The sequence below is a fragment of the Lutjanus erythropterus genome, chromosome 15 (assembly GCF_056507025.1).
Source record: "Lutjanus erythropterus isolate fLutEry1 chromosome 15, fLutEry1.hap2, whole genome shotgun sequence".
In the NCBI taxonomy this organism is placed as follows: domain Eukaryota; kingdom Metazoa; phylum Chordata; class Actinopteri; order Lutjaniformes; family Lutjanidae; genus Lutjanus; species Lutjanus erythropterus.
Window position 1 is genome coordinate 24762624 of NC_139331.1, and position 23717 is coordinate 24786340.

The following is a 23717-nucleotide window of genomic DNA, read 5'->3' on the forward strand; positions in this document are numbered from 1 at the left end:
AGAGAATCTCTGAGAAACTTGAAGAGCTCTTACAAAAAGTGTTCCCATTAGACTGTGATGATAGCTTGAAAAAGAAAACAAGTAAAAATGTTTGTAAATGTTCATTTTCTATAGTATTGAATAGGATATCGAAACTTTACAGAATTAGAATGAGTATAATGCAATGCACCATCATAATGTTAATCATTAGCAGAAGCAGAATCCCATATTCATTGTCTGCTAAATTGTTTTTGGCTTCACTGGAGCACAAAATCACACAAAAACAAACAAGTAATAGACAGATTGACTATATTAAGCATATATTATTAATCAGTCATCTTAAGAACATTTAACTACACACTACAACAATTTTAGATGCTTTAACTCTGTTGCTGTCACTGGATAACATCCTAATCTCACCTGTCTTGCATAAAGGTTATACTATGTTTAAAAATGTGGCTTGTTGCTCCCTCTAGTGGTCAAATGATTTACCTGGAAAATGGATGTGACTGTGTGCCCCATTAGATCTGCAGTCCTGGTCCACAGTGCTGCTCTCTCACACCTGCTGAAGTGATGGCATCATGGAAACGTTTAATTAGCCTGAAGTGGATCAGATCTGCAAGAAGAAGGAGACTTGAGCTTGACAGGACAAGTGGAACTGAGCTATTTACATGAGTATAAAAAATACTTCATATTACTTGCAGGCATGGCTGGGAAAAAAAACATATTCTGCAAAACTGGAAAGAAGAAAACAGCCATGCATGAAAAAGCATGGGTCTTCTTTCTAGCCTTACTAAATTATTACATTTCCTTGGCAAGTCATTTAGAAAAAACAATCCTCCTGATGTTGTAAAATATACTTAAAAAAAATATATATATATATATAGCTTTTGCTCCCATTTCTCATGAGTTGAAATAAAAGATCAATGACTTTGACTCTGTGCACACAAAAAGTTTATTTCTCTCAAATTTGGTGCACAAATCTGTTAAAAAAATCCACATTAGTGAACACAACTGATTATGACAGGGGTGTGCTTTGGACTGGACACTCTAAAATGCCCACTCTAAAATTTATTAGCCACTGAACTGTGGCTATTTCACAGATATATCTGTATCAGCGTACGTTTTCCGATATGCACATTATATGTTCTCTTATAGAGAACATATAATGCAGAAAACAATTCTTGATGCTTGGTTTGATAATGTGTTAAACTATTTAACATGTTTAACACTCTTCTTCTGTTCATTTGCACAATTGACATAAAAGGTCTACAAATTTACTATATATCAGTAGTTTCTGAATTATTTTCCACTAAACTCAGTATCAGCATTGCTTTCAAAAATCCCATATCAATCAGGCTCTCCTAAATTTATGTGCAGGCTACTGAAAATAAGAATAACATTCCTTTGATTTTAAAAGGAACAACAACATAAAGTTTTATAAAAACACAAACAAAATCAGGAAGAGTAGATGTGATCTAATCACAACTTTTACACCCTGCAGTTTTTTTTTTCTTCCTCCACCTGCTACTTTTAGTTTTAGATGAAATCAGTGAAGCTCCCTGAAGAGGGAGACATTTTGTCATTTTTATTTTATTATTCTGCCCAAAAGTCAGTGATACCCTGCAGCACCCTGTGGGCAGTTTAAGAGCAGGCTACATGGTAAAGAAAAATAGAATTTGAATAAATTCAAACGATGAGAAGGTTTAAGTCTTCATGTATAAAAGCAGCTCTCTGATTCACAGTTTAAATGTTTTTTTTTTTTAAGCCAGCTTCACATGTGTTATCACTTCTTTCGAGACTGAAAAGGTTCATGAATGTGATTTATTATTGATTTTTGAAAGTTTTTTTTTTTTTTTGCCGACTTAGAGAAGTTGACGGTGAAAAGCAGCAGTCTGAAGAGAGGAGGGGAGGGCAGGTCTGCTGCTGTGTCCCAGCCCTCTGCTCTGCATCCAGCTGCATGGTGCGTCGCTCCGCAGCTGCAGCGCGCCACACTCACTATGGCTTTAGCCGCAAGCAGGACGCTTTTGGCGCTATTCGTCACGTTTTGCGCACCGGGATGCGGATGGGCAGGTAAAAACAGATTTATTTACTCTCTCCCGTGCAGGTGCACGGTTTGCATTCATGCATTGTTTAGTTTTGGAATAACTGCAGGAGCTCTGTTACTTTCTCTTACTGTAGTTATAAGACAGTTTGATTGATGAGACAGTTGCTGCAGGAGTGACTTACTGCAGAGTGTGCAGTTTTAAGGAAATTCAAATGCAATATTTTTTTTTACTCTGACTTTTGATACTGTGATTTTTTTTAAAGAAAAGAAACATTTAAACATTTCCAAATCCCCAACTTTTGCAGTTGTCACTTTTCATAAAAAGAAAATTGATTGATTGCAGCTACTTAGAATGCATTAGAATATTTCAGTGCACAGTTTGATTCATCGCCTGCAGTTGTGAAAGCATTACTTTAAGTGAGCAATTATACAGACTTACAGTGAAAATACTGTCGTTGTTACTTTATGGGAGGAAAATATGATGCTGCCCTCTTTGCAGCAGCAGCAGCAGCAGCAGTCATGGAACAAGTCCTTAGCTCATACAGTAGGCACATCCTGGAGGAGCTGTGATCAACAATTAGAAGATGATGAAAGATATCAGGCCACATCATGAGAGGAAAGTGTTGTGCTTTCTTCTTCTGAGGGGTATTGTGCCAGATTGGTGACTAATCTGGCTGACGGTGATGATAAATGTCTCTCAAATTCAGTTTAATGGGAGAATGGAAGTGATCTCCGTCTGTCTGCACGGAGCTAATTTACTGCACACTTTGAATGTCATACACTGTAAAAAAAATAAGCGACCTGTAATCTTTTGCTGAGATAATTTACTTTTCTTCTTTAGATAAACTTGACCTTTGAGTTTTAGTAACGCCGCCAAAATTTGTAGTTCAGAAATTGCTGTGAACCTGATTTGTCATTAATTGGGTGCTTGAAAATGACACTGTTGCAACTGAAATTATTAAATTATCAATCATTATTCACTTTCACTCCAATTAGTGTGTTTTTGGAATACAATTTTGCAAGTGGGGGGCTCTAAAACTCAAAGATTCAAGTTTACTTAAGAAAAATAAATCATCTCAACAAAAGATTATGAGTAGGCAAAAGTTTTTCAAAACTTTGAGGCAAAGTCAGTAGAATTTGTCTGAGCTGTTTCTAAATGTATCAGGACGTCAAATATCAACGTTTTCAGTCCTGAGCACAGCAAAACAATAAGAAAATACAGGCAGGTTTTTACAGAAACAGCCACCACTTCTACTGGGTCATAGGTGATGACTGAAAGGGATTATGTTTGTAGGAGTCTATACATTGTTTTCTTTGAGAAAATAGGGCTCAAAACTCAAAAAAATCTATTAAGTAAGTTGCCTTGAAATTTTGAGTTTTCTCAGCTTTTTAATTTTTACAGTGTAGAGGGACAAGTTTTCATCATGTTTTTTTTTTCCAAACTATAAAAATAAGGTTCTCATTTGAGTTTTAACCCACAAACAATGCACGTTGGAAATGTTTCTTCAGGAGCTCAGTTTAATGAGTTCATTGAACTCAGTCCAGTTCCTTCATTCAACTCATGATTTCGAGTTAAAAGAACTCATGACTCATGTTTATAAGCTGTGAAGTGTTCTGAAAAGAAAGAATTTGTAAGTTAAATTAACACAAATAAATAAAACTTGAGGTAAGATTTGTTGGTTCCACTAAACTCAGGTTTGTTTCAGTCATCAGCACACCAGGGACGGGTGAAGGATATTAAAAGCAGGTCAAAATACTTTTTATCCACAAGAACATTTATTTTGCATTTTCGAATTTAGTTAACAAATTTATATCAAATGGATGCAGCTTTTATTTGACAGAGACACCACAGCACACATGTTTTTAAAGTTTCTTAAGTGCTGTTTGTAAAATCAATTTCAGGGCTAGGCGCCCACATTCTCCAGACAGTGAAAGCATCCAAAATATCAAAAGTGCCATAAAGCCTGAGGAGTTTTGGAGGGCAGTAAGATCACCCTTTTGGCTGACTTTAAGGTCACATTACAGCCAGCCTTTCTTTTAACTCCGGTCCACTTATACTGTCAGTCGATCTGTAAGTCTCTATATGCCTCTTTCTCAACTGTAAGCACTTAGTGCATGAGGTCATTGCCTTGTCTGAATATAGGCAGCTGCTTTTTGTTGTGGTCTTTTCCTCTTGAGTCGTTTTCTTTTCCATCTTTTTAGGAAGTGTTTTCAGAGCACTTTCCTGCACTTTTTCTGCTGCACATTCATTCACTCCTGCACATTCACACCTGGGAGCCACTTAATACAGCCATAGTTCACCGCTGCAGGCCACCGAGCGGCTCCACCGCAGCAGTTTGGGGTTAAATGCCTCCCTCTCGGGCATTTTGACAGTAGTTGGTGAGGAAGAGCAGAGTGTTACTCATTAACTTTCTCCACTCACATGTCATCAGCTCGTCAGCCCAAAATTCTCCACAACAGTGGATGAAATTGGGCCCGTGGGAATATCTGGACACCTAGGCGGGAGCAGTGCAAATAGAGAGAACAGAAACATTGTGTGTTTGGATAATAAATAATGTCAAGTTCTTCCATGCAGCCACAGTCCGTCAACTCCTGGAAAGTGTAGAGTGGGGAGAGTAATTGGGACAGGGAGTGAGGGGAAAGAGGGAATCATGTCCTTGCAGGCCAGTGGAATTTAATTTCTCTGCTCCACTTAACATGCTGGAATTCTGCAGGAGCGCCCCCCCTGACAGAAAACCTTCACAATCAGGAATTTCATACTTTGAACGTTTTGCATCAGGAAAATATGACAGTTGCAGAGAGGCAGAGGCAGCATGAAGCTAATATTTCTTTTCTTTTTTTCTGATTATATACAAACAGGACACAGGGATGCAAAACAGTAGAGCAGAAGGATATAAAGATGAGAGAAAAAATAAATATGTATGCAGAGAAAAGGGGATTAAAAAAACTAAAATATTAAAAAAAATAAGGAAAGCAGTCTACAACAGGGATGCATGACGATATCTGTCTGCATCGGTATCAGCTCACGGTCATGCTACTTCTAAATAATTCCACTACAACAGAGACTTGGTGTTCTCTGCATCTAAGTGGGAAAAATGTGCACATGCATATGTTGACAATCGGCCAATATATGTTGGGAAATTTTGGCACATCTGCAAATACCGTGCGTCCATAGTAAGTAATTGTTACACAGTTCTTATGGACAGACAAGGGGTGTAAACGTAACGCTGGTTCTATACAGGCTTCATTTGAGTGTAGATAATGTAAATAACATGGTTCACAATGATAAAACAGAAGTAGTTGTGGGTCTTAATTTAGACAGTTAGAGAAGGGGTGAAGTTTTCAATATGTATAATTATAGGCTGTCAGGTAAAGTCAAATTTGGAAATGGTCCCATATAGGGTATGTTTATGTTTTTCTAGTTTCATGAAGAGAAGAACGTAGCTATCAATTCTGAGTGTGTAGGAGTTAATATTTCTAATATTTTCCACAATGCGAGGTATGTTTGCTCACCTGATGTAGCCTGACCCAGCAACCCGGCGACCCCCGCCCTACACCCACCTGCAGCTTGGCTGCCTGTCAAACCTGCCAGCGATGGTATGTCTCGTGTCATGATGTCATCTCTAGGCGCCGTTCCAGTTGTTTAAACAAGTACCACCTGGGCCACGAACACACCTGCCACAGCGCGGTGTCAGCATACTAAGTGTGTTTCAGGAAGATATAACATAAACTAACAGTGTAACATGTCAGCCTTCATCAGTGAGGGGATATTTGAATCATTTGGAAAGCCTATTGGGTCGAGAAGTGAGCTCGTGACCACCAACACTGAAATGCAAAATATGTTTTTATACTATAATTGTGCTGGCCGGCTTCTGTGTGTAGATGTCATATGTTGTAAATGTCATGTATGTATGCATGTAACCCTCCCAAGCTAAACAATTACTCACACCTGGTTGTCACTTTAAATAAAAATGCGTTCTCTGGCTGGGTTGCACCAACAAGGATTCATATTTAAACTTGACTGAATCACAGTTTACTTTTAAATCATGTTGCACCCAACTTTTAAAGTGGCATAAAATTAAATTTAAGCCCCTCTTTGCTCAGTTTCTGCTCTAAACTGAGACTAAATGTAATTCTGTCGCACCAAACCTTTAAAGCCCAGTTAAAAAAGTGATCAAGTATTGACTTTAAACTTACAGTTGAAGAGGTTTAACTTTAAAAAAATCGGCCTTTTTGAGATGGATTGAGGAAAATAATCAAGTTCCTTGTAGACAGTTACAGGACAGACTGAATCCAGTCCAGTTTTATGACGTGTCTCTTCTTTCTTTCACCTCAGTTGATAATGTGGCCACCAAGTTTTTCTCAGAGGAAGAGAAATTAGAGTTTTTTTGCTGAGCCATCATGAGTAGGCAAACTAGGCTAAGTAGCTTTTTCACCAACTAGCAAATAATGTCCCTCTAGCACTAAATTAACTTTACTGTTGCAACCCCAATTTGGCACTTAACCGCTTGAAAAGAGGCTTAACTTTCATTAATAAAATGACTGCATGCAGGCTGACAGTGTGGTGATTGATGTGTTGGTGTGACTGACTGAAGTCAGAGGGCAGCAGCCATCGATGGTTACGGTCTCGGTCTGGTGGTGTGTCGGCTTTATGACGAAGATGATTACTGAGAGAGTTTACTGAAGGTCAGAGGTGAGAAGAGTTAAAAACTGACAGAGGTGCCACCAAGAATCCTGGAGCCCTGGGCAAGATTTGACACCAACCACCCACCTAGATGAATCTGTGCTCAAATCTGCTAGTCCCATATGTTTTAGTCTGAACAGCAAACCAGAATCCGATCTCTTAAAGGACCGGTGTGTGGGATTTAGTGCCATCTAGTGGCGAGCTTACAGATTGCAAACACCTTGACTGTAAGGTGATTTGTGAAATGAAAACCAGGGAATTTAAAGTTAGGCAGGAAATATATCATGAAAACATTCAGCATGTTTGTGTCAGGAAATCATAGTACTGTGGTGAGTGAAGCTGTGGTAAACTACAGAACAAATGGTCAAACTACAGTACTAACACTGCTAGTATTCTTTTGTTAACTCATCTTTCTTCTCTTTCTCCCTGCCTTTCTTTTTAATAACAAATAGTCCACTATTAGATAACATACGTTGGTTAACAGATTTCCATTTTATGCCTAATTTTTCACACCTTTCCTCCTCTTTCTTCTTCACTCTCCTTCCTGTCTAGTCTTCCTCCTTTCCCTCCTCTCCACTCTGCTTCACTTGAAAAGATGTTTGTGGTGCTGTTGTTGATACATTCGTCACTTCGTATGACTTCTGGCTGAGTTTTCCACAGCAGTTTAATGTGAACAAGTAGTTAGTAGAAGAAGGGTGACAGACCCCTCTGTTGGCCAAAACAAGCACAACACAGCTGAGACATCAACTTGTAGTCTCTGCTGCCTGGCCTTTCTTTCGACATAAAGTATTATTTCAGCCAGGGGAAGCAGGGACATCTGGTCATCCTACACGTGTAACTCTCCCCTTCGAGGCAGAAGGAGAAGCTACAGTGCCCACAAACACAAAAGGCCGTATCTGGAGCCAGTGCTTGGTTTGTCCATTTTAGACTGCTGTAGAAACGTGGGTCTGCAACAAAGCAGCCTCCATGTTAGAGGATCGGCTGTAGATATAAACGGCTTTATGCTAAGCTAAGACAACCAGCTGATGACTGTAGCTTCATACGGCGCACAACAGACATGAAAGCGTATAACTCTTGACAAGAACGTGAATAAACGTAGTGCCCAAAATGCTGAACTATTCCTTTAAAGGGCAGGTTAACCCAAATGATAGAAGGATTCACTCTCCAGAGGGAGTATCTAAATGTGCTGAAAGTTTTGGTTTTATTTGCTCAGGGTCTCAGATATTCTGTCCACCTGACTTCACTCAGTTCAACGAATTTTGCTTGTGTCGGCAAAAAAGACAACGTCTCTTTCCAGAATCCATGTTCTGGTTTTTTGTGATAATCCACAAAACATCCTGTGAACAGTTATCATGGGAGTTAGTTTCTTTGGTATTTTCAGTGAAAACTGTCAACGCTGAGGTCTGTCTGTTATCCAGATAAACACTGGATATTTCCAGCGCTGTGAACACCACAAGTAAAACTTAGATTCAGTTTAATTTAATTTGGGTGGCATCATAAATCTAAGACGCAGACATTTGGGCAAACAAAAACCAAACCTATTTGCATGACTAACTATTGGTAACTGATATATGATATCATTTATATATCAATACGGCAATTTGGTGAACCAGCCCTTTAAATCAATTTCATGGGTGGTTCAAATGTGATTCAGATCCCAAATCTGAAAATACAGCTCTGACTGAAGTTTAGCCTTATTAATTGCCACTTACAGCCAATTACAATACAATGTAAGACATGAGACAAATAGACAAAATAGAGACAAGGTAAGATTTTGTTGAGTTGAAGTAAAAATGCATGACTTCTGTGCACACAAAACGTTTATTTCTCTCAAATGTTCTTCATAAATTGTTGGAATGTTAGTGAGCACTTCTCCTTGGCCGAGATAATCCATCCACCTGACAGGTGTGTCATACTGAGGTGCTGATTAAACAGCAGGATTATTGCACAGGTGTTTCTTGGACTGGTCACAGTAAAAGGACACACTAAAGGTGCGGTTTTAACTTGAATAAAGACATTTATTAGGCACTGAACAGAGGCTGTTTCACAGGGCTGCAGATACCATTTTTTTCCCAGGAGGTCCAAGTCATGACCCGCCCTCCTCTGCCTCTGATTGGCTTACTCCATACTTGCCAACCTTAAACTGAAAAATAGACAGGCTTTTGAAACAAAAAAGGGAGGTCTGGGGTTCACAGACTTTTGTTTCCTGCGTTCTGGTGATTTTTCTGCAGACAGATGCCTGCAGATGTTTTTCTAAGGGTATGTTAGTTATGCTGCTCTTAGGAAAAATGACACGGGAATTCTTCTTTCCGGGACGTCTGAAAATTACTCGAGTTTTTCTTTCCCTTAGTGATCTCCATTCCTCTCTCCATCGCTGCCTCACTGAGGAGGATGAGACATGAATATGGATTTATTAAAGAGAGCTGGATACAGTGGGCAGGCGTCTTCGGCATCACATGCCAGAAACAGGTTGTGATGATGAAAAGGACAAAAAGGTGTCAAAACAGAGAGAAAAAGCAGGAGAACCGTGACCCCTTGAAATTGGGATCTGTAGCCCTATGTGAAATAGTCATAGTTCAGTGCCAAATGTTTTTTTTTTCGGTTTTTTTTCAAGATAAAACTGGACATTTTAGTGACCAGTCCAAGGCACACCTGTGCAAAAATCCTGCTGTTTAATCTTTATTTGCCAAACCTGTCGGGTGGATGGATTGTCTTGGCAAAGAAGAAGGGCTCACTAAAAAAAAAAAGAAAAGAAATAAACTTTTGTTCGCAAAGAAAAAGTCAGAGATTTTCTTCACTTCAACTCATGAAAAATGGGAGCTAAAACAAAAGTGCTGAGTAACAACGAAGTCCAGGGAAGAAACACAACACAGATATCTTTCATTTCTGTCAAGAGCTCGTTGTGCTGCAATGATTAGAAAAATCTCAAAAAATAGGAAAGTGGAAACTTCTACATCACCACATGCCTGCAGCACCTACACTTATTGGAGAGAAAAGACACCTCAGTCAGCATGAGCATGCCTTGCTTTGTTGTTGCCATGACAGCAAATTATTTTATTATCTAAACACCTACAGATGTATGACTTCAGTCTTGTTTCTCAGAACACAATGGACAGTCTGATGAGCCTCCTCTACCTTACATTCTTACACACACACACACACACACACACACACACACACACATATTCGCTGGTGATCCCAGTTATTGATGGCAGAATTTGTGGAGGAGGACAGTTATTAGGGGTTAATGGCGTGCTCATTAGGGGAGTGGAGCGGCGGGTCAGCGTCTGCGATTTTGTGGCGAGGTGAGAAGGTGCTCTTGTAAAAGTGGAGCGCATCGCAGGTGCATGAGGGCAAGTATTTTCTAGAACAGTTTTACAGGAGTCCTTTGACCTCGGGGCTTATGCCTGCATATGCTTCTGTACCAAACCACACATGCACATACACGTGTGTCTGTATCTATGTAACGCACACTCGTAGGCCTGCACACACAAACATTTTTTATCAAAAAAGAGACACTGACATAATGACCCTCAGGCCTTACCCTCATTCTTCACATACTTAATACTTTCCACTGTCTAACTCAATCACACTCTAACCGTCTGCCTGTCTTTCCATTCCACATTCTCAAACACCGCATAGAAAATGTTATATTATTGCTCCAATCTCCCGTGGCAACGCCCTAAAACCAAGCCTCACTCGGTAAGATTATGATGTTACAGCCGCTCGGTTGCTTCCCAAACTGTTTATTCTTGGATGGCAAGTCATGCATCTGCTGCGCTCGAAGGAGTCTTGATTTAATCAGAAATATCTGGTTTGCCGTTGGATCATAAATTTCCTAAGAGGCCAAATCACAGGATGATGTCTGGACAGAGGAGCAGATCCCTTCCTTTGTAATACACGGCCTTATTGGAAACAGGGTGCGACTGATTGAAGCGTGTCCAGACTTGTGTCAATGGAGTCTGCCATGAACAGCTGATAAAACTGACTCTAGTGTAACCCTGCATGAATGAGGAAATAATAAGAGGAGATTGTGATTTTTTTTTGTTTGTTTGTTTTGGGAAAACACCCTCACACTGCCTCAAGCTGCCAGACACAATGTGAGTCAAGTCTGGACCTCAGGGCTTGGTGCCATGGCCGGCCAAAGTATTTTGGTGACAAGATTTTGTTTGTGGCTACAAAACACCTCCAGTGCAACCACCAAATCACACACATCGAATTTTTAGCTGAAAGCTTGATTTGTTATATTTGTTATTAAAGTGAGCGACAGAACCTGAAACATAGAGTCAGTAGGATCTGTCTGAGCTGTTTATAAATGCATCAGGATGTCAAATACGGGTTGGGTTGGTGAAACGTCCCAAGCACAACAAAACAACAAGAAAAAAAAAAAAAGGAAATACAAGCAGAGGGCAGGGTACAGCCACAACACACTGCTAGCAGGTCATAAGTGATAATTGATAGGGATTACAGTATGTTATTAGAGTCTATACCTTATTTTTTTAGGAAAATGATGCAGATTATACCTTTAACACTGTCAAAAGTGTGAGGAGCATCAGCATTTAAGGTTAAGGCCACTTGGCATTTGGTGTCATCAGTTTTTTAAGGGCACAAAAACCAGATGACAGAGTAGTCATCAAATCAAACATGATCCAATGATCCATGGAAATGTTTTTTATATATTATATATACTGTTTTTTAGGTACTATCTCAAAAAAAGGGTTACGGCTTGATTGAAGTGGCTCTTCACTCCAAATACGTCTGGAGTCTATTTTTGATGGATGCCCGGTTAATCAGCACAGGATAGATGAATCAGACAGGAAGTCAGACAGAGAAAAAACATGGAAGATCCAGCCAATTTTCAAAATAAAAGACACAGTGCAGACTTGTGATATAAAAACAGCCAAAAATTAAAGTATTTAAAGATACTGCAATGACTTTTTAACTGGTTATGAAACTCAGTTTAATACTAATGCCTCAGTATGACCTAAGTTAACAAGATCATCCATGAGAAGAGCTGCTATTTTTATATAGTTACTTTAAATGTCTGCCACTGAGCCTGTGTCTGAATTTTCCTGTGCAGAGTTACAGTGATTAGTGTGTTAGCCAGTTAAAAATAAGCAGGAGGAGATTTTCATTTAGATAATTTTATTTTTAATGTCATATTTTGGCACAATTACTGTGGAAATATTATTGCTTTTGTCCACAGGGCCTCCAAAATCAACATAGTGTCAAAGTTCTTTGTTGTAACTTTCACCACATGGCCTAGTTATCCACAGTAGAAGCATGAAAATGAAGGAAAGAAGACCAAATCCACTAAATCTGAGCAAGTTAACATAATTGGCCAGGCAAAATGCTCCACTGCCAAAAATCAAAACCTTGCCATAGACATACTATACCCAGTGGTTAGTGTTTTAAAATAATGTTGCAGGACCTCAAAATAATTAGAAGTTTTCTCATAATTTGTCACTGTTAGCAGAGACTCCAGTCTACACTGTAAGCCAAAGAATTGTATCAAAGAAAGTTTATATCACATCCACAATTTCTGTCCACATTTGCATGCTCTCTTTCTCACATGCGCCCACGTGAGCACTTTCTCTCTCGCTCTCGCTCTCTCTGTCTGTTGCGAGTCTGCATCACATGTAACTAGCAAGTCACACTGATCATGCGGCCCCCCATAAGGTTGTGGGCCTGCTTGTCGCTATCTAAAAACAACAATGAAACAATCTTTCAGCACATATTTAAACTCCAAGTTAAGCCGAGACAACGTTACGGGCCTCCGAAGACTTATGACCGTCTGTAAACTCCAGCACACATGAGACCAAAGTGGCAATTATTTCTAAATGTGAAAAGTGAGAGTGCAGATCCAGCTGGGCGCACACCTGCAGACAACAAGAATTCAAAGTGATGAAGTGATTTTGAGACAACGCTAAACTGAAACTGCTGCTGTAAACCTTTGGGGAGCACAGACAGTCATAAGAACCAGCTGTTTATGAGATGCACAGACATTACTGACAATTATATGTGACAGGGATGAATGGCCAGCATGCTAATAAACCTTGCACTGCTTTTATTGAAGTATTGCATTATCTTCTCCATTTAGCCAAAGCATGAATACTCACTATTTGGATTGAGATTTAAAGCTGCTATCATCAATATTTTTGTCTCAGCAATGGATTAAATGACGCACAGAATTATCACCAGACTCTGCAGATCCCTTCAGCTCTGTGGAGCATTTTAAGCCAAGTCAAGTCAGTTTTATTTATATAGCACCAAATCATAACAGAAGTTATCTCAGGGCACTCGAAAGGAAGTTTATTTTCCGCGTCATTGGACAAAAGTGCTTGATGTAATTTAAGTGGTCAAGAGAAAAGTGGACCTCTGTTCCTCCTCTGAGCTCTGTTTTCAGTTTTTAGACAATCTGGCCCATGATGTGAGACTTTGGACAATCACAGGTCAGTAAGATAGTTGATTCTTGAGTCTCATTCCCCAAACATCTGTACTTCACAACCTGGGAATGAGACTCAACAATCAGCTATCTTTCTCCACAATCTGTTACTGTGCTTTTAAAGATAGAGCAGTTCTGGACCGTATTCTTCGCAATATTGAAGTATAATTCACTTTATTGTCTTTGTTTTGGTCAGCACTCATCAGCAAGTTCTCCAACTGCAGCTGGGAGCTGTTTTCAGGGGAAAAAAGAAAGAACACTCTGATAAACCCACCGTACACTACCTGTCCAGCACACAAACGCAAAGGCAAACAAGAAATTTCCCTCAGGACTTGGTGGAGACCAAATTTGGAGCTAAAATAAGAGTATAAGAGTGAACATTGGCCTGTCACCCACTGGCTCTTGGTCCACTGTTTTGAAGCCTTGAGTTTGGTATTATGGCTGTTGCCATCTTGGTTTTTTGGAGGCAGCTCTGGCCATAGTTGGATGAGAGGGTGGAACTGGAACTGGGAATAGGGACTTGACAAGTTGCTGTAGACTTGTCAATCATTTATACAGTCAATGGTTCAAGCAGAGCAGTTAAATTAGCTTGTATTGGCTGACTAGCATCAGCTGTTTCATATACGTGTCAGTAGCATTTGCTCATTCACAGCTGGGTGATTTGTAACATCCAGTCACATTTGTGCTGGTGCATAGCTAAGATATAATAACCTTACAACCATTACAGTTATACTAACACTATTTGTGGCATCTTTGGGTTTGCTAAGATTTAAACCTGCAGTGAAGAACTGTTGTCTCCCTCTTCTGGCAGTGAGATTAATTGCACAAACACAGCTGACACGTCCTTATGGCACATGTCTACAGGTGAGCTTGCCCCTGTCGCCATCAGCCTCAGGAATGCACGCTTCAATTCTTCCTGTCCAAATAAGGGCAGACAATAATAATAACTCAGCTGTTAGGTAATATAGCAAATAGTTATGGTTACATAACTCACTCAGATATTTTACCAAAACTGTCCAAAACAGGAATGAGACATTTCTGTCTGCCCTCAGCCCCTTCTCTTCTTTTAGCTCTCCAACAAAGCAGAGTTACCTCAAAGGTTGTCTGTGTTTGTCCTCAAAATCAGTTGCTTTCTTTTTTTGGCTGTATTTCTTCCTCTGAACACCAAGTTCTTTTTTTATCTGTAGGATCATAAACTTTTCTTGGACGTCCCTTATGTTTTTCTGCCACACTCCTCGTTGTCCTTAACCTCTGACAAACCAATCATGCTGTTTGACATAAAAAGCATAACTACCAGCGTTGGGCTGTGATGGTATAGATTTTTTCTTATCTTAGTGACAAAGCAACATATTCCTGCAATTTACTGCAACCACCTCTATAAATGATTTGGCTTTATTGAAGAATACTGTGATAAGAATAGTGTAGCTCCTAAGGAATAAGGTAGTGCGTAAGTGTGTGTGGTGTACAAGTTAGAGAGAGCGAGCAGCAGAGTGAGTGACGGTCATGCTCATGGCAGAGCATAAACTTAGCAGTAAGTTGTCAGTATTACAGTAAATGTGCAGTGTAGGTTGCTGTCTGTCAGTTAATAAACGCTGCAGCTTCTCTGCAGACCGAGAAAAGTTTTCACCGTTGTTTTTCAACTGCCCTGAAAAGTGACAGGGTCAGGCCTGAGGTAAGCTGAGCTGGAAAGGCTCCAGACTAACGCTATCAATGTACCTTTACAACATCAGCTCCAGGGTGATCCTATCCATTTCAGAGGCTTTCTAATCTAGCCTTGAACTGCAGTGTGTTTTTGGGGACATGATAAAATAAATCATTGGTAAATCTGAGTATCTTCTGTGGTTATTTAACCATTCTTCTATCCTAAAAACAGTTGTTGTTGTTGTTAGCATGTTGTTAGCCACCCACTGGCAATCCTAATATGCCTTGGGATGAATCTGTGTTTCTAACGTGTGTGACGGTGCTGATCCATTGATGTTTTAATAGGTCGATGCACTGATTTCAACATGAAACTAACCCTTGATGATGGTAATAAGCTCATCTCTGTGGTAAACATCACATGACTGCGGTAATGCAGTTTTCCTCACAGCTGTAGCCAGCGTGGGAAAGTCACCACAGACACCGGAATTAAAAATTCCAGTATGAAATACAGAGACATTTACCTGATGATGATCAGTCAGCGCTGTGTGAACTTCAGTGTAAAGGACTTTCATTTATATGCACCGCACTCCAGCTTCAAGTCTCTAGAAACAGTTAATTGCTTTACTTTGAAGAGAGCAAAACAATAAAAATCACATACGCTGATGTAGTTTTTATTTACAGCTTATTGGTTCAGTTATAAACAATATTAAGCACTTTTCTTCCCATGCATCAGACTTTTTACAAAACTCTTGTTACTTATGTTGAGTCAGCTGAGGTTTCAGCATTAATGAAAGCTCTCAGGCATCAGGCCATTATATTCTGCATGATGAATTAAGTCAGCACTTTTGAATTTTGAAATATCTCTAGTGGTTGTTTATTATTTCCTCCTGTATGCAGTCTTCTCCAGGGGCCTTTTAGCAACTTTCTCTCTTTCACACAAGCTCAACTCACTATTTCATATTATGAAGTCAAACTCAATGCTTTACTTTATCATCTGAGTGTAATGTTGGCCTGTTGGATAATTGTCCCGTCACTGCTACATTCCATTAATCTAGCATGCAAACCAAAAGAAGAGCAATGAGGCAGTTGCTATCCAAACTGTTTTCTTTGTTTTGTTTTGAGGAAATCTAGCCAAGAGTGAGACTCAAGACTGTTTATTGTCCTGAGCCTTTAGCATCCAGGCAAATCCTCATTTATTTATTTAGCCATCAAACTAGTTTGTGTTTTTCAGGGCCGCCTTACACGTAAGTTTATGCTTCATCAGAATCAGACTTTAAATGCCAAGTATAATAAATACAGAGGAAATTGCACTGGTGGCACCGAAGAAGAGGTGTCTTAACAACAGTAGGTCTATACAGTCACGATGTGTAGTGGCAAAAGGCCTGTACGATAAGGGACTGTTAAAATAAACAATACAGACATAATTTATCCTGACGTCATTTGTTTTGCAGCAGAGAAGCCCCTGCGGCCGCACAATGGGAAACAGACATCTGTGGACAGGGGCCTGAGGGAGAGCTGGGAGCCGTCTATCCATCTGGATGGAAGACCCGTGGACCGCTTCGTCATCAGCTCCAGCAAACCCACGAGGTCTCACCGCTTCACGAAAGCGGGAAAGGACAGTCGCTCTCCTCTACTGGAGGATGTAGGTAAGGCAGAAGAAGTTTAAAACAGAGGCTGAGATGTTTGAGATTGACGTGAGAGCTAATAATGAGCGTGTTTCTGAGGGACCCAGACAAAAAAGTCATTCAGAGGAAAATAAATGGACGGAGGGGAAGGAAAAGAAGTTTGGCTTAAACCGTGGCGTGAGCTTTCAGATCCCGGAGTTCTGCACTTTCTCAAGGCAAGGGCCAAAAATGAGGAGGGGATGAGCAAAGCTGTGTACGAAGCAGAGACGCCAGGAGGTGAGGTGTACACACACACATGTGAGTGTGTGTATGATTGATTTTTATCAGTGGATTAGTTCATCATTGGATGGACTGTCATCCAAGTTCGCCAGAAGGAGAGAAAGATCACTGGGGGTGGTGATCATCATCCCAGCTCAGCAGACTGTGGTTACTTCTTACTATCTGAAATAAAGGTTCTAACTAGAGCCATACAGGTTCTTCAGCTTGTCCCAGTTGGAGAGCCCTTTTTGGTTTCTGGCAGAACCTTTTATGAAGTTCCACCTGGAGCCTCTTTCAGACGGTTCCATCAGAATCCAACATAAAGGGCTGTACCTAGAACCAACTGTGAAAGTTTCCCCCAGAACTCCCGATGAAAGGTTCTACAGAGAACCCTTCCCTGGAGAATTTATCGACAACCTTTCTACCTTCTAAGGGAACTGACAAGAACCCACCCATGTGGTTCTACCAAGGACCAATCGTTTCATCTAGAACCCGCCAAGGGGGTTCAACCAATAACCCCTCTATATTCCAAGGGTTTTATCTAGAACCCACACATGTGGTTCTACGAAGGACTCCTTTATATTCAAAGGGTTTCTTCTAGAACCCACCAAGGGGGTTCTACCAATAACCCCTCTACATTACAAGGGTTTAAGCTATAACCCATCCTCAGGATTCCACCCAAAAACCTTTTATGTCACAAGGATTTCATCTAGAACCCACACATGGGATTTTACCAAGAACCCTTTATATTCCAAGGGTGTCATCTAAAACCCATCCAGGTGGATCTAAATCCAAATGGCCTTCATCTAGTACCGCCTATGGCAGGTTCTATAGAGAACCCTGCTATGCTGTAATGGTTCCACCCAGGAGCCTCACTGGGGGCTCTATCCAGAACTTTTCCACCTTCCAAGGATGCTAACAAGAACCAACTGAGGGGGTTCTCCAAGAACCCTTTTATATTCTAAGAATTTCATCTAGAACTCACCCAGGCAGTTCTACAGAGAACGCTTCTATGCTTTAATGGTTCTACCCAGAATCCTCTCTGAGGGTTCTATCTAGACCCTTTCCACCTTCTAAGGGTGCTAACAAGAACCCATCCAGGGGGATTCACCAAAAACCCTTTTATATTCAAAGAGTTTCATCTAGAAATCACCCAGGGGATTCTACAGAGAACCCTTCTATATCCTAATGGTTCCACCCAGAATCCTCTCTGGGGGTTCTATTTGGACATTTTCCGAGGGTGGTAACAAGAACCCACACAGGGGGTTCTACCAAGAACCCTTTTATGTTCAAAAGGTGGAATCAGCAGCATGACAGATAGGGCACAAGCTTTAAACAATACTTGAAGAACTCTTTCTTCCAAAAAGGGTGGAAAGGGATGAAAAGGCTCTCAGGCTTTCACAGAACCCTTGATGAACTCTTTCTTCAAAAAAAGAGTATCACATGGTGGGTAGAACCTCAGCCCTTCAGGAAGAATTCATCTGTGACCTTTAAGTTTGACAAGTCATGGAGACATAAGATTATTTTTAGGTCTTAACAGTTTCTCTAAGTCCTAATCCCGCCTTGTAAAACCTAAGACAGGTCTTTATGTTTCTATACACACACACAGTTTGCAGTGTTGACACAGTCTAGCCTGCTTTTGTCATTATTCCATTTTCCTCTGTCCTTGGCTTCTCAGAGCCATACTTCATCAGCGGCTCAAAGTCTGCAGCCAACCCTTCTTTTCCACATCCAAACCCAGCCCAGCTCCTATAACCCAATCCCCTGTGTTGTGGTCACTTGTGTGTGCGTCTGTGTGCAACGTGTGTGTGTTTGGTGGTGACTGTGGTGGAGGATAGGGTGCTGCCAAGTGTTGAAGTCATACATTGTCTTGTATGATGTGTCAGTGTCGTCGAACATGCATCTATAGATGTTTGTCTTCATGTGAGCATGTGTGTGTGTGTGTGTGTCCCAACCAGTGTGCGTTGTGGCAGTGGCCTTGTGGTCTCTCCAGCTCCGGCGCAGTTTGCCATAAATCTCTGGCAACCAAGCTGCGTCTCAGTGTTGCCTTTCCAGAAATTCCTTGCAGATCGTGTGTTGTTCCCTCAGCAGCATAAGAGCAGCATCAGTTGTCATAAATAACACCATGCTGTTTGCCTCCACATCATTAAAGTGTCTGGCCAGCTGCGGTTAAAACAACAAAGATGGAGGGAGGACTTGTTGGGAGCAGCAGGGAGTGAGATGGAGAGTAAAGGGGAGATTTCTTTTTTCACTGATAAGGGGAAATTGAAAATTATACTCATTTTAAAAGTGGACCTGCTCCACACAAAAAAAAGAGGAATAACATTTCCACTCAACATATCAGGTGGAAATTATGTGGTAAATCTGAGCTTTTTTGGGCAGCCAGGCAAGCAAGAAGGTTCTGGTTTGGAATCAGCTGACTGGCTGGGGCCTTTCTGCGGCTGTGGCTAGGATCTTTCTGCGTAGAGTCTGCATGTTTTCTCCATGTCTGCATGGGTTGTCTCCAGGTGCTCTGGCTTCCTCCCAAAGCATAGGGTTAGATAGGGTAAGGGTTAGAGTTAGGTAGGCCGTGTATTAGACAGTGGATGGAGCTTCTTGGTCTGAAAAGTAAAGCCAATGTGGAAGTAAACCTGGATTCTTTCTTCTGGCCAGCAGGGGGGCAACTCCACTGGTTGCAAAAAGAAGTCTGATTGTATGAACCTTTATGGCAAAATTACCCTACTTGTTACTTGATGTATGACCTGAGTAAACAATTTCCTTATGAGTTTATGATCTGAGTCGCCAGTCTTAAGTCTTCTTCAATACAGCGTGATGTTCCTTTTGTAAATTATAGTCCCATTTAGAGTAAAATAGACAATAAAGCAGGGTATGCTTTAGGGCAGGGCTACCGTGTGATTGACAAGTCATCCTTTGCAGAGGTCTGCAAACTTTACCCTCGGAAGAGACAGTCTTGGCCAAAAAAAGAAAAAAAAAATGGAGCTACAACTATTAAATTCTCAATTTACCTCTAAGCCCTTTCTTATTTTGGATTGGGCACCCACAACTAGCCTAGGGATAATCAAAACTAGCAAAAATGAGAGGAGGATTAGAGGAGCTGTAGACTATGTAGGCTGTGACGCACATTGTGGCTGACTAAAGATGAACTAAACTTTTGAGTATAGCTTACGCACATCACTTTAGGCCTACAACAAAGATAAATAAAAATTAAAATGTTTAAAAGCAACTATTCATTGCCATATAATATCTGGTGAAAGCCACATGGAGCCGATGGAGAGGGGTGAAAGAGCTGCATGTTGCATGCAGGTTGCAGACCCCTGCTCCAGTGCAACACACATGGCTCATAAAACTCAAATAAAACTGTTAAACTAGCTAGCATTATCAAGTATGGATCAATATTTTGTCACTACATTGCGTATTTCTTGCCTAAAATGTTTTCAGACACATATTGTGGTGTACTAAAAGAACTGTACTGATCACAACTAAGTGACTGCCATTGTGTTTATGGTTTCCACTAGAACTTCCTGAAATGCAGATCAGATTATAAAACAATGATCAAATATGGATCAATATTCTGTTACCACGCTGCATACTTCTTGACTAAAATGTCCTCAGAAACATTTTTTAGTGTACTGTGAAGCTGTAATACAAGAAACTTTGTGACCAGGCAACCCCCCCATTATTTCCTACTGAACGGACGCTCTCATCAGTACCGCTCATGCTTTGGCTGCAAGTTTGCAAACCCCATAATGTGCACAGTCCACAAACCAGTGGGTGACGTCACGGTTGATTCACGCTCGGACCACAGACACGCAGGGTAATTGGTTAATTGGTGACTCTAAATTGCCCATAAGTGTCAATGTGAGTGTGAATGGTTGTTTGTCTCGATATGACGAACATGCCCAGGGTGCACGCTGGACAGCAGCCCACAACCCTTCCCCATTATGTTTATTTTCTAATTTACTGCTTGCTGACTAGTTTCTACTGGCAACATCATTTCACCAGTTATCCCGTGTTTTTTTTTCTTTTCTTGTAGACCCTGAATGGGTTAACTTGGATGGCTTTGCTGTGTTGGGCGGTGCACCTGTCAGCAACTCATCAGCAGGTAAACCTGATCTCAAGGCATCTTCACCGTACCAACAATGCATGGGAGTGGTGTGTCTCAGTTAACAGACATAGATGTAAAATTATCTGGCTAAATCCATTAAAAGCGGTTTCGTTGAAATTATCTGCTGTCATCATGGATATAAAAGGAACCGCTGGATCTAATGTGAGGATGATTCACAATGCTACATGTCTTGGGGCGACGGTCTCCTTTTCCTTCATTCCCTCACTTGTTCTGTTCCTACGGGATCAGTGGGGAAAAACACTCAGATGTCTCTGACTCATAGGTTCCCATATATTTAGCTAGGTATGTTTTTCTTGCAGGTGATCCAAATTTATCATCTATTTTAGAGCTTTGTTGCCTTAAATGGTGAACACACCACATTAATTATCACATACTTGCCTGTCACTGCTTTCAACAGACTGTAAAATGAAAGGAAATAAGTAGCAGACAGGACTGCTTATTGCCAGTTCATCCATAGTGAGCGATTAAAGTGTCCTCTGTGGACATATTCATGAGTACACAGTCAATTAACTGATTACTTGATAGAAAATTACCTGCCAACATGTGTGATAGTTTTGGCTGATTAATGATTAATGGTCATTTATCAAGCTTTAATACTGGATCTGCGCTGTTTTCAGATTCTCAAATGTGGAGTTTTTTGTGTTTCATATCTTTTTTAATTTATTACCCTGGATTTTCACCTGTTGGTTTGGCAGCTTTTCCACTTTTTAGGCATTTTTCATTGTTTTTTGTGATATTTACAGACTAAAAACATAATTAATAAATGAAGCAATAGTGAAATTAATAAATAATTTGAAGCTCTAACATTTATCTATATTTTAGTTAGCTCTTTGCAGCAAATTGGATGGACTCCTCATGTTGTTAATTGAAGTCAAGCACACCAAATGAATCTTATAAGCTACTGACTAGACATTAAGTAAGGTATGTTTCCATCATGTGCTTATTGTGTGCAGTAACATGGGGCATTTGGACATTTTATGTCATGTAAACACTCGCCAGTCTACCACAGGGCTAGCAAAAATAGACACATGCTCACTCTTGTTCATACTGTGCCATATGGACAATTAGTCTCTCCAAACCACTTGTCTTGGCATGTCTTCATGACGTGGCAGGGAACATGGAGAGAAACCCATTCAAATTCCATCCTGACAGGATCAGCACCAGCAGTTGAACCCAGGACCTTCTTGCTGTGAGACGACAGTGCTAACCACTGAACCACCACGCTGCTCTGGAGTTTCAGTTGTATTTGTTTGTGGCAGAGCTGCTCTGGAGACACAGCTAATCATATTTGTTGAGTTTAACCTCAGTGACGGGAGCCAAAGAACCGCCGTCTTTCTGGCAAAGTGATGCCAGAGTTAAAAGCATTGAAAAGGAGGGAGCAAAATCAGATATGTAGCATGTTATGAAACACACTTGCTACCAGCTGTAAAAACCCCTACATTAGGATTAAAGTAGATTAAATTATCTAGCTAGCTACTAGCTAATGTTAATTATGCCAGTTAACATTACAAGTCATTACACTGACAGCACAGTGAGCTAACTGAATAACAGCAAAAAACAAATTAATACATAGCATTCATGTTTTTATTCATAATTTGACTGTTGAGGCTGGATTTATTATATCTGCTTCTGTTGTAAACAATACACAGCATCACGAAACAATTCTGACAATCCATTTATCAGCCATTATTAGTTGTTAGCCAAGCAAACATTAGCAACTCTTATAACTTCCTGTTAGCTTGAATTATTTTTTTAGGTTAGCTAATTAGCAAAGTTAACAAGTTATACCGTACTAGCTGATGCCCTAGTGAATTAATGAAGTAAAACTAGTCTTGTATGTGGCATTTTAGAGGTTTTTTGGAATGTTTATCAGTTAGTTTAGTGAGCTAACTTTGTCAGTTCAGGCTAAATCAAAGTAAGGCTCTGCTACAGATACAGCATGCAATTAACACCCACCTAAAGGAGGGGAAATCAATTCATCGCTCTCCTTTGACTTTGTATTGTGTGAAGGTGCCTTCTTGTCACTTCTGCCTGCTGGCAAACAACAGAAGAAAAAATGTCTAAAAGCTGCTGTATGGTGGGATGTATGGTGAAATGTTTTTCCTGATCCTGAGTGTCCAGGTTGGTGTTACAGTGTCTTATTTGGCCAGTTGAGTTGAAGAGTTGTAGAAGTTGAAGTTAACTAAGCTATGAAAGGCCTGGTTTGGTCTCTTTCAGTTTTTATGATGAATTTAGCTGGTGATTCAATCAAGAATTGGTGGAGTTTGTCAACATACCTTTTCCTCTCTGGTAGACATGAGATGCTAAAATATTCCTATGACATGCTAAAATCTGATGTTTTTAGTTAGCTACAGGCACAAGCCCTTGGTTGTATATTGTGGCGGTTAACGTTTTCCTCTCTGTTGGGCATAGTTTTCAGAGTATGATGCGTTGCGATCTGTCTCTGTTGAGAATCATTTGTATTTTTCTGAACAACAGAAACAACATGCACGGACACAACAATTTTGACAATTAAATATAGCCATATATCAAATGAAAAATGCCAAACAACTATTATAAAACTAGCACACTTGCTGCCAACTGACGAATGTTAACATTAGCTTAAGTTATCTTGTTAGCCAAGTAGCTCAGTAACTAAATATTTCAAATTTACTCATACTACGCTAGCTGATGCCTACAGCTAATTAATAAATAAAGGTAAAGAACAAACAAAGACATGAGCATTAGTATATTCATATAGAGCAAGTATTATAAAACACATTTGATGTTAACATTGGCCTTAATTATCTTGTTAGCTCTTTAGCTCAGTTGCTAAACAATTCAAATGTACTTATACTATGCTAGCTGATAGCATGCAGCTAATGAATAAATTAAGGTAAAGAACAAATAAAGACATTGAAATTAGTATACTC

The 23717-nt window shown here is 40.2% G+C and overlaps 1 protein-coding gene across 1 annotated transcript in view; it reads left to right on the top strand.

The window, feature by feature from the left end:
* Window positions 1-1849: 1849 nt before the first annotated feature.
* The window catches only part of fndc1 (fibronectin type III domain containing 1), a 63245-nt gene continuing 41377 nt past the window's right edge, over window positions 1850-23717 (top strand). The window contains exons 1-3 of the mRNA XM_084737481.1: window positions 1850-2052; window positions 16248-16442; window positions 20713-20781. Of these exons, the coding sequence (XP_084593607.1) occupies window positions 1980-2052; window positions 16248-16442; window positions 20713-20781 (337 nt within the window). The 5' untranslated portion in view covers window positions 1850-1979. The remainder of the gene's footprint in view (window positions 2053-16247; window positions 16443-20712; window positions 20782-23717) is intronic.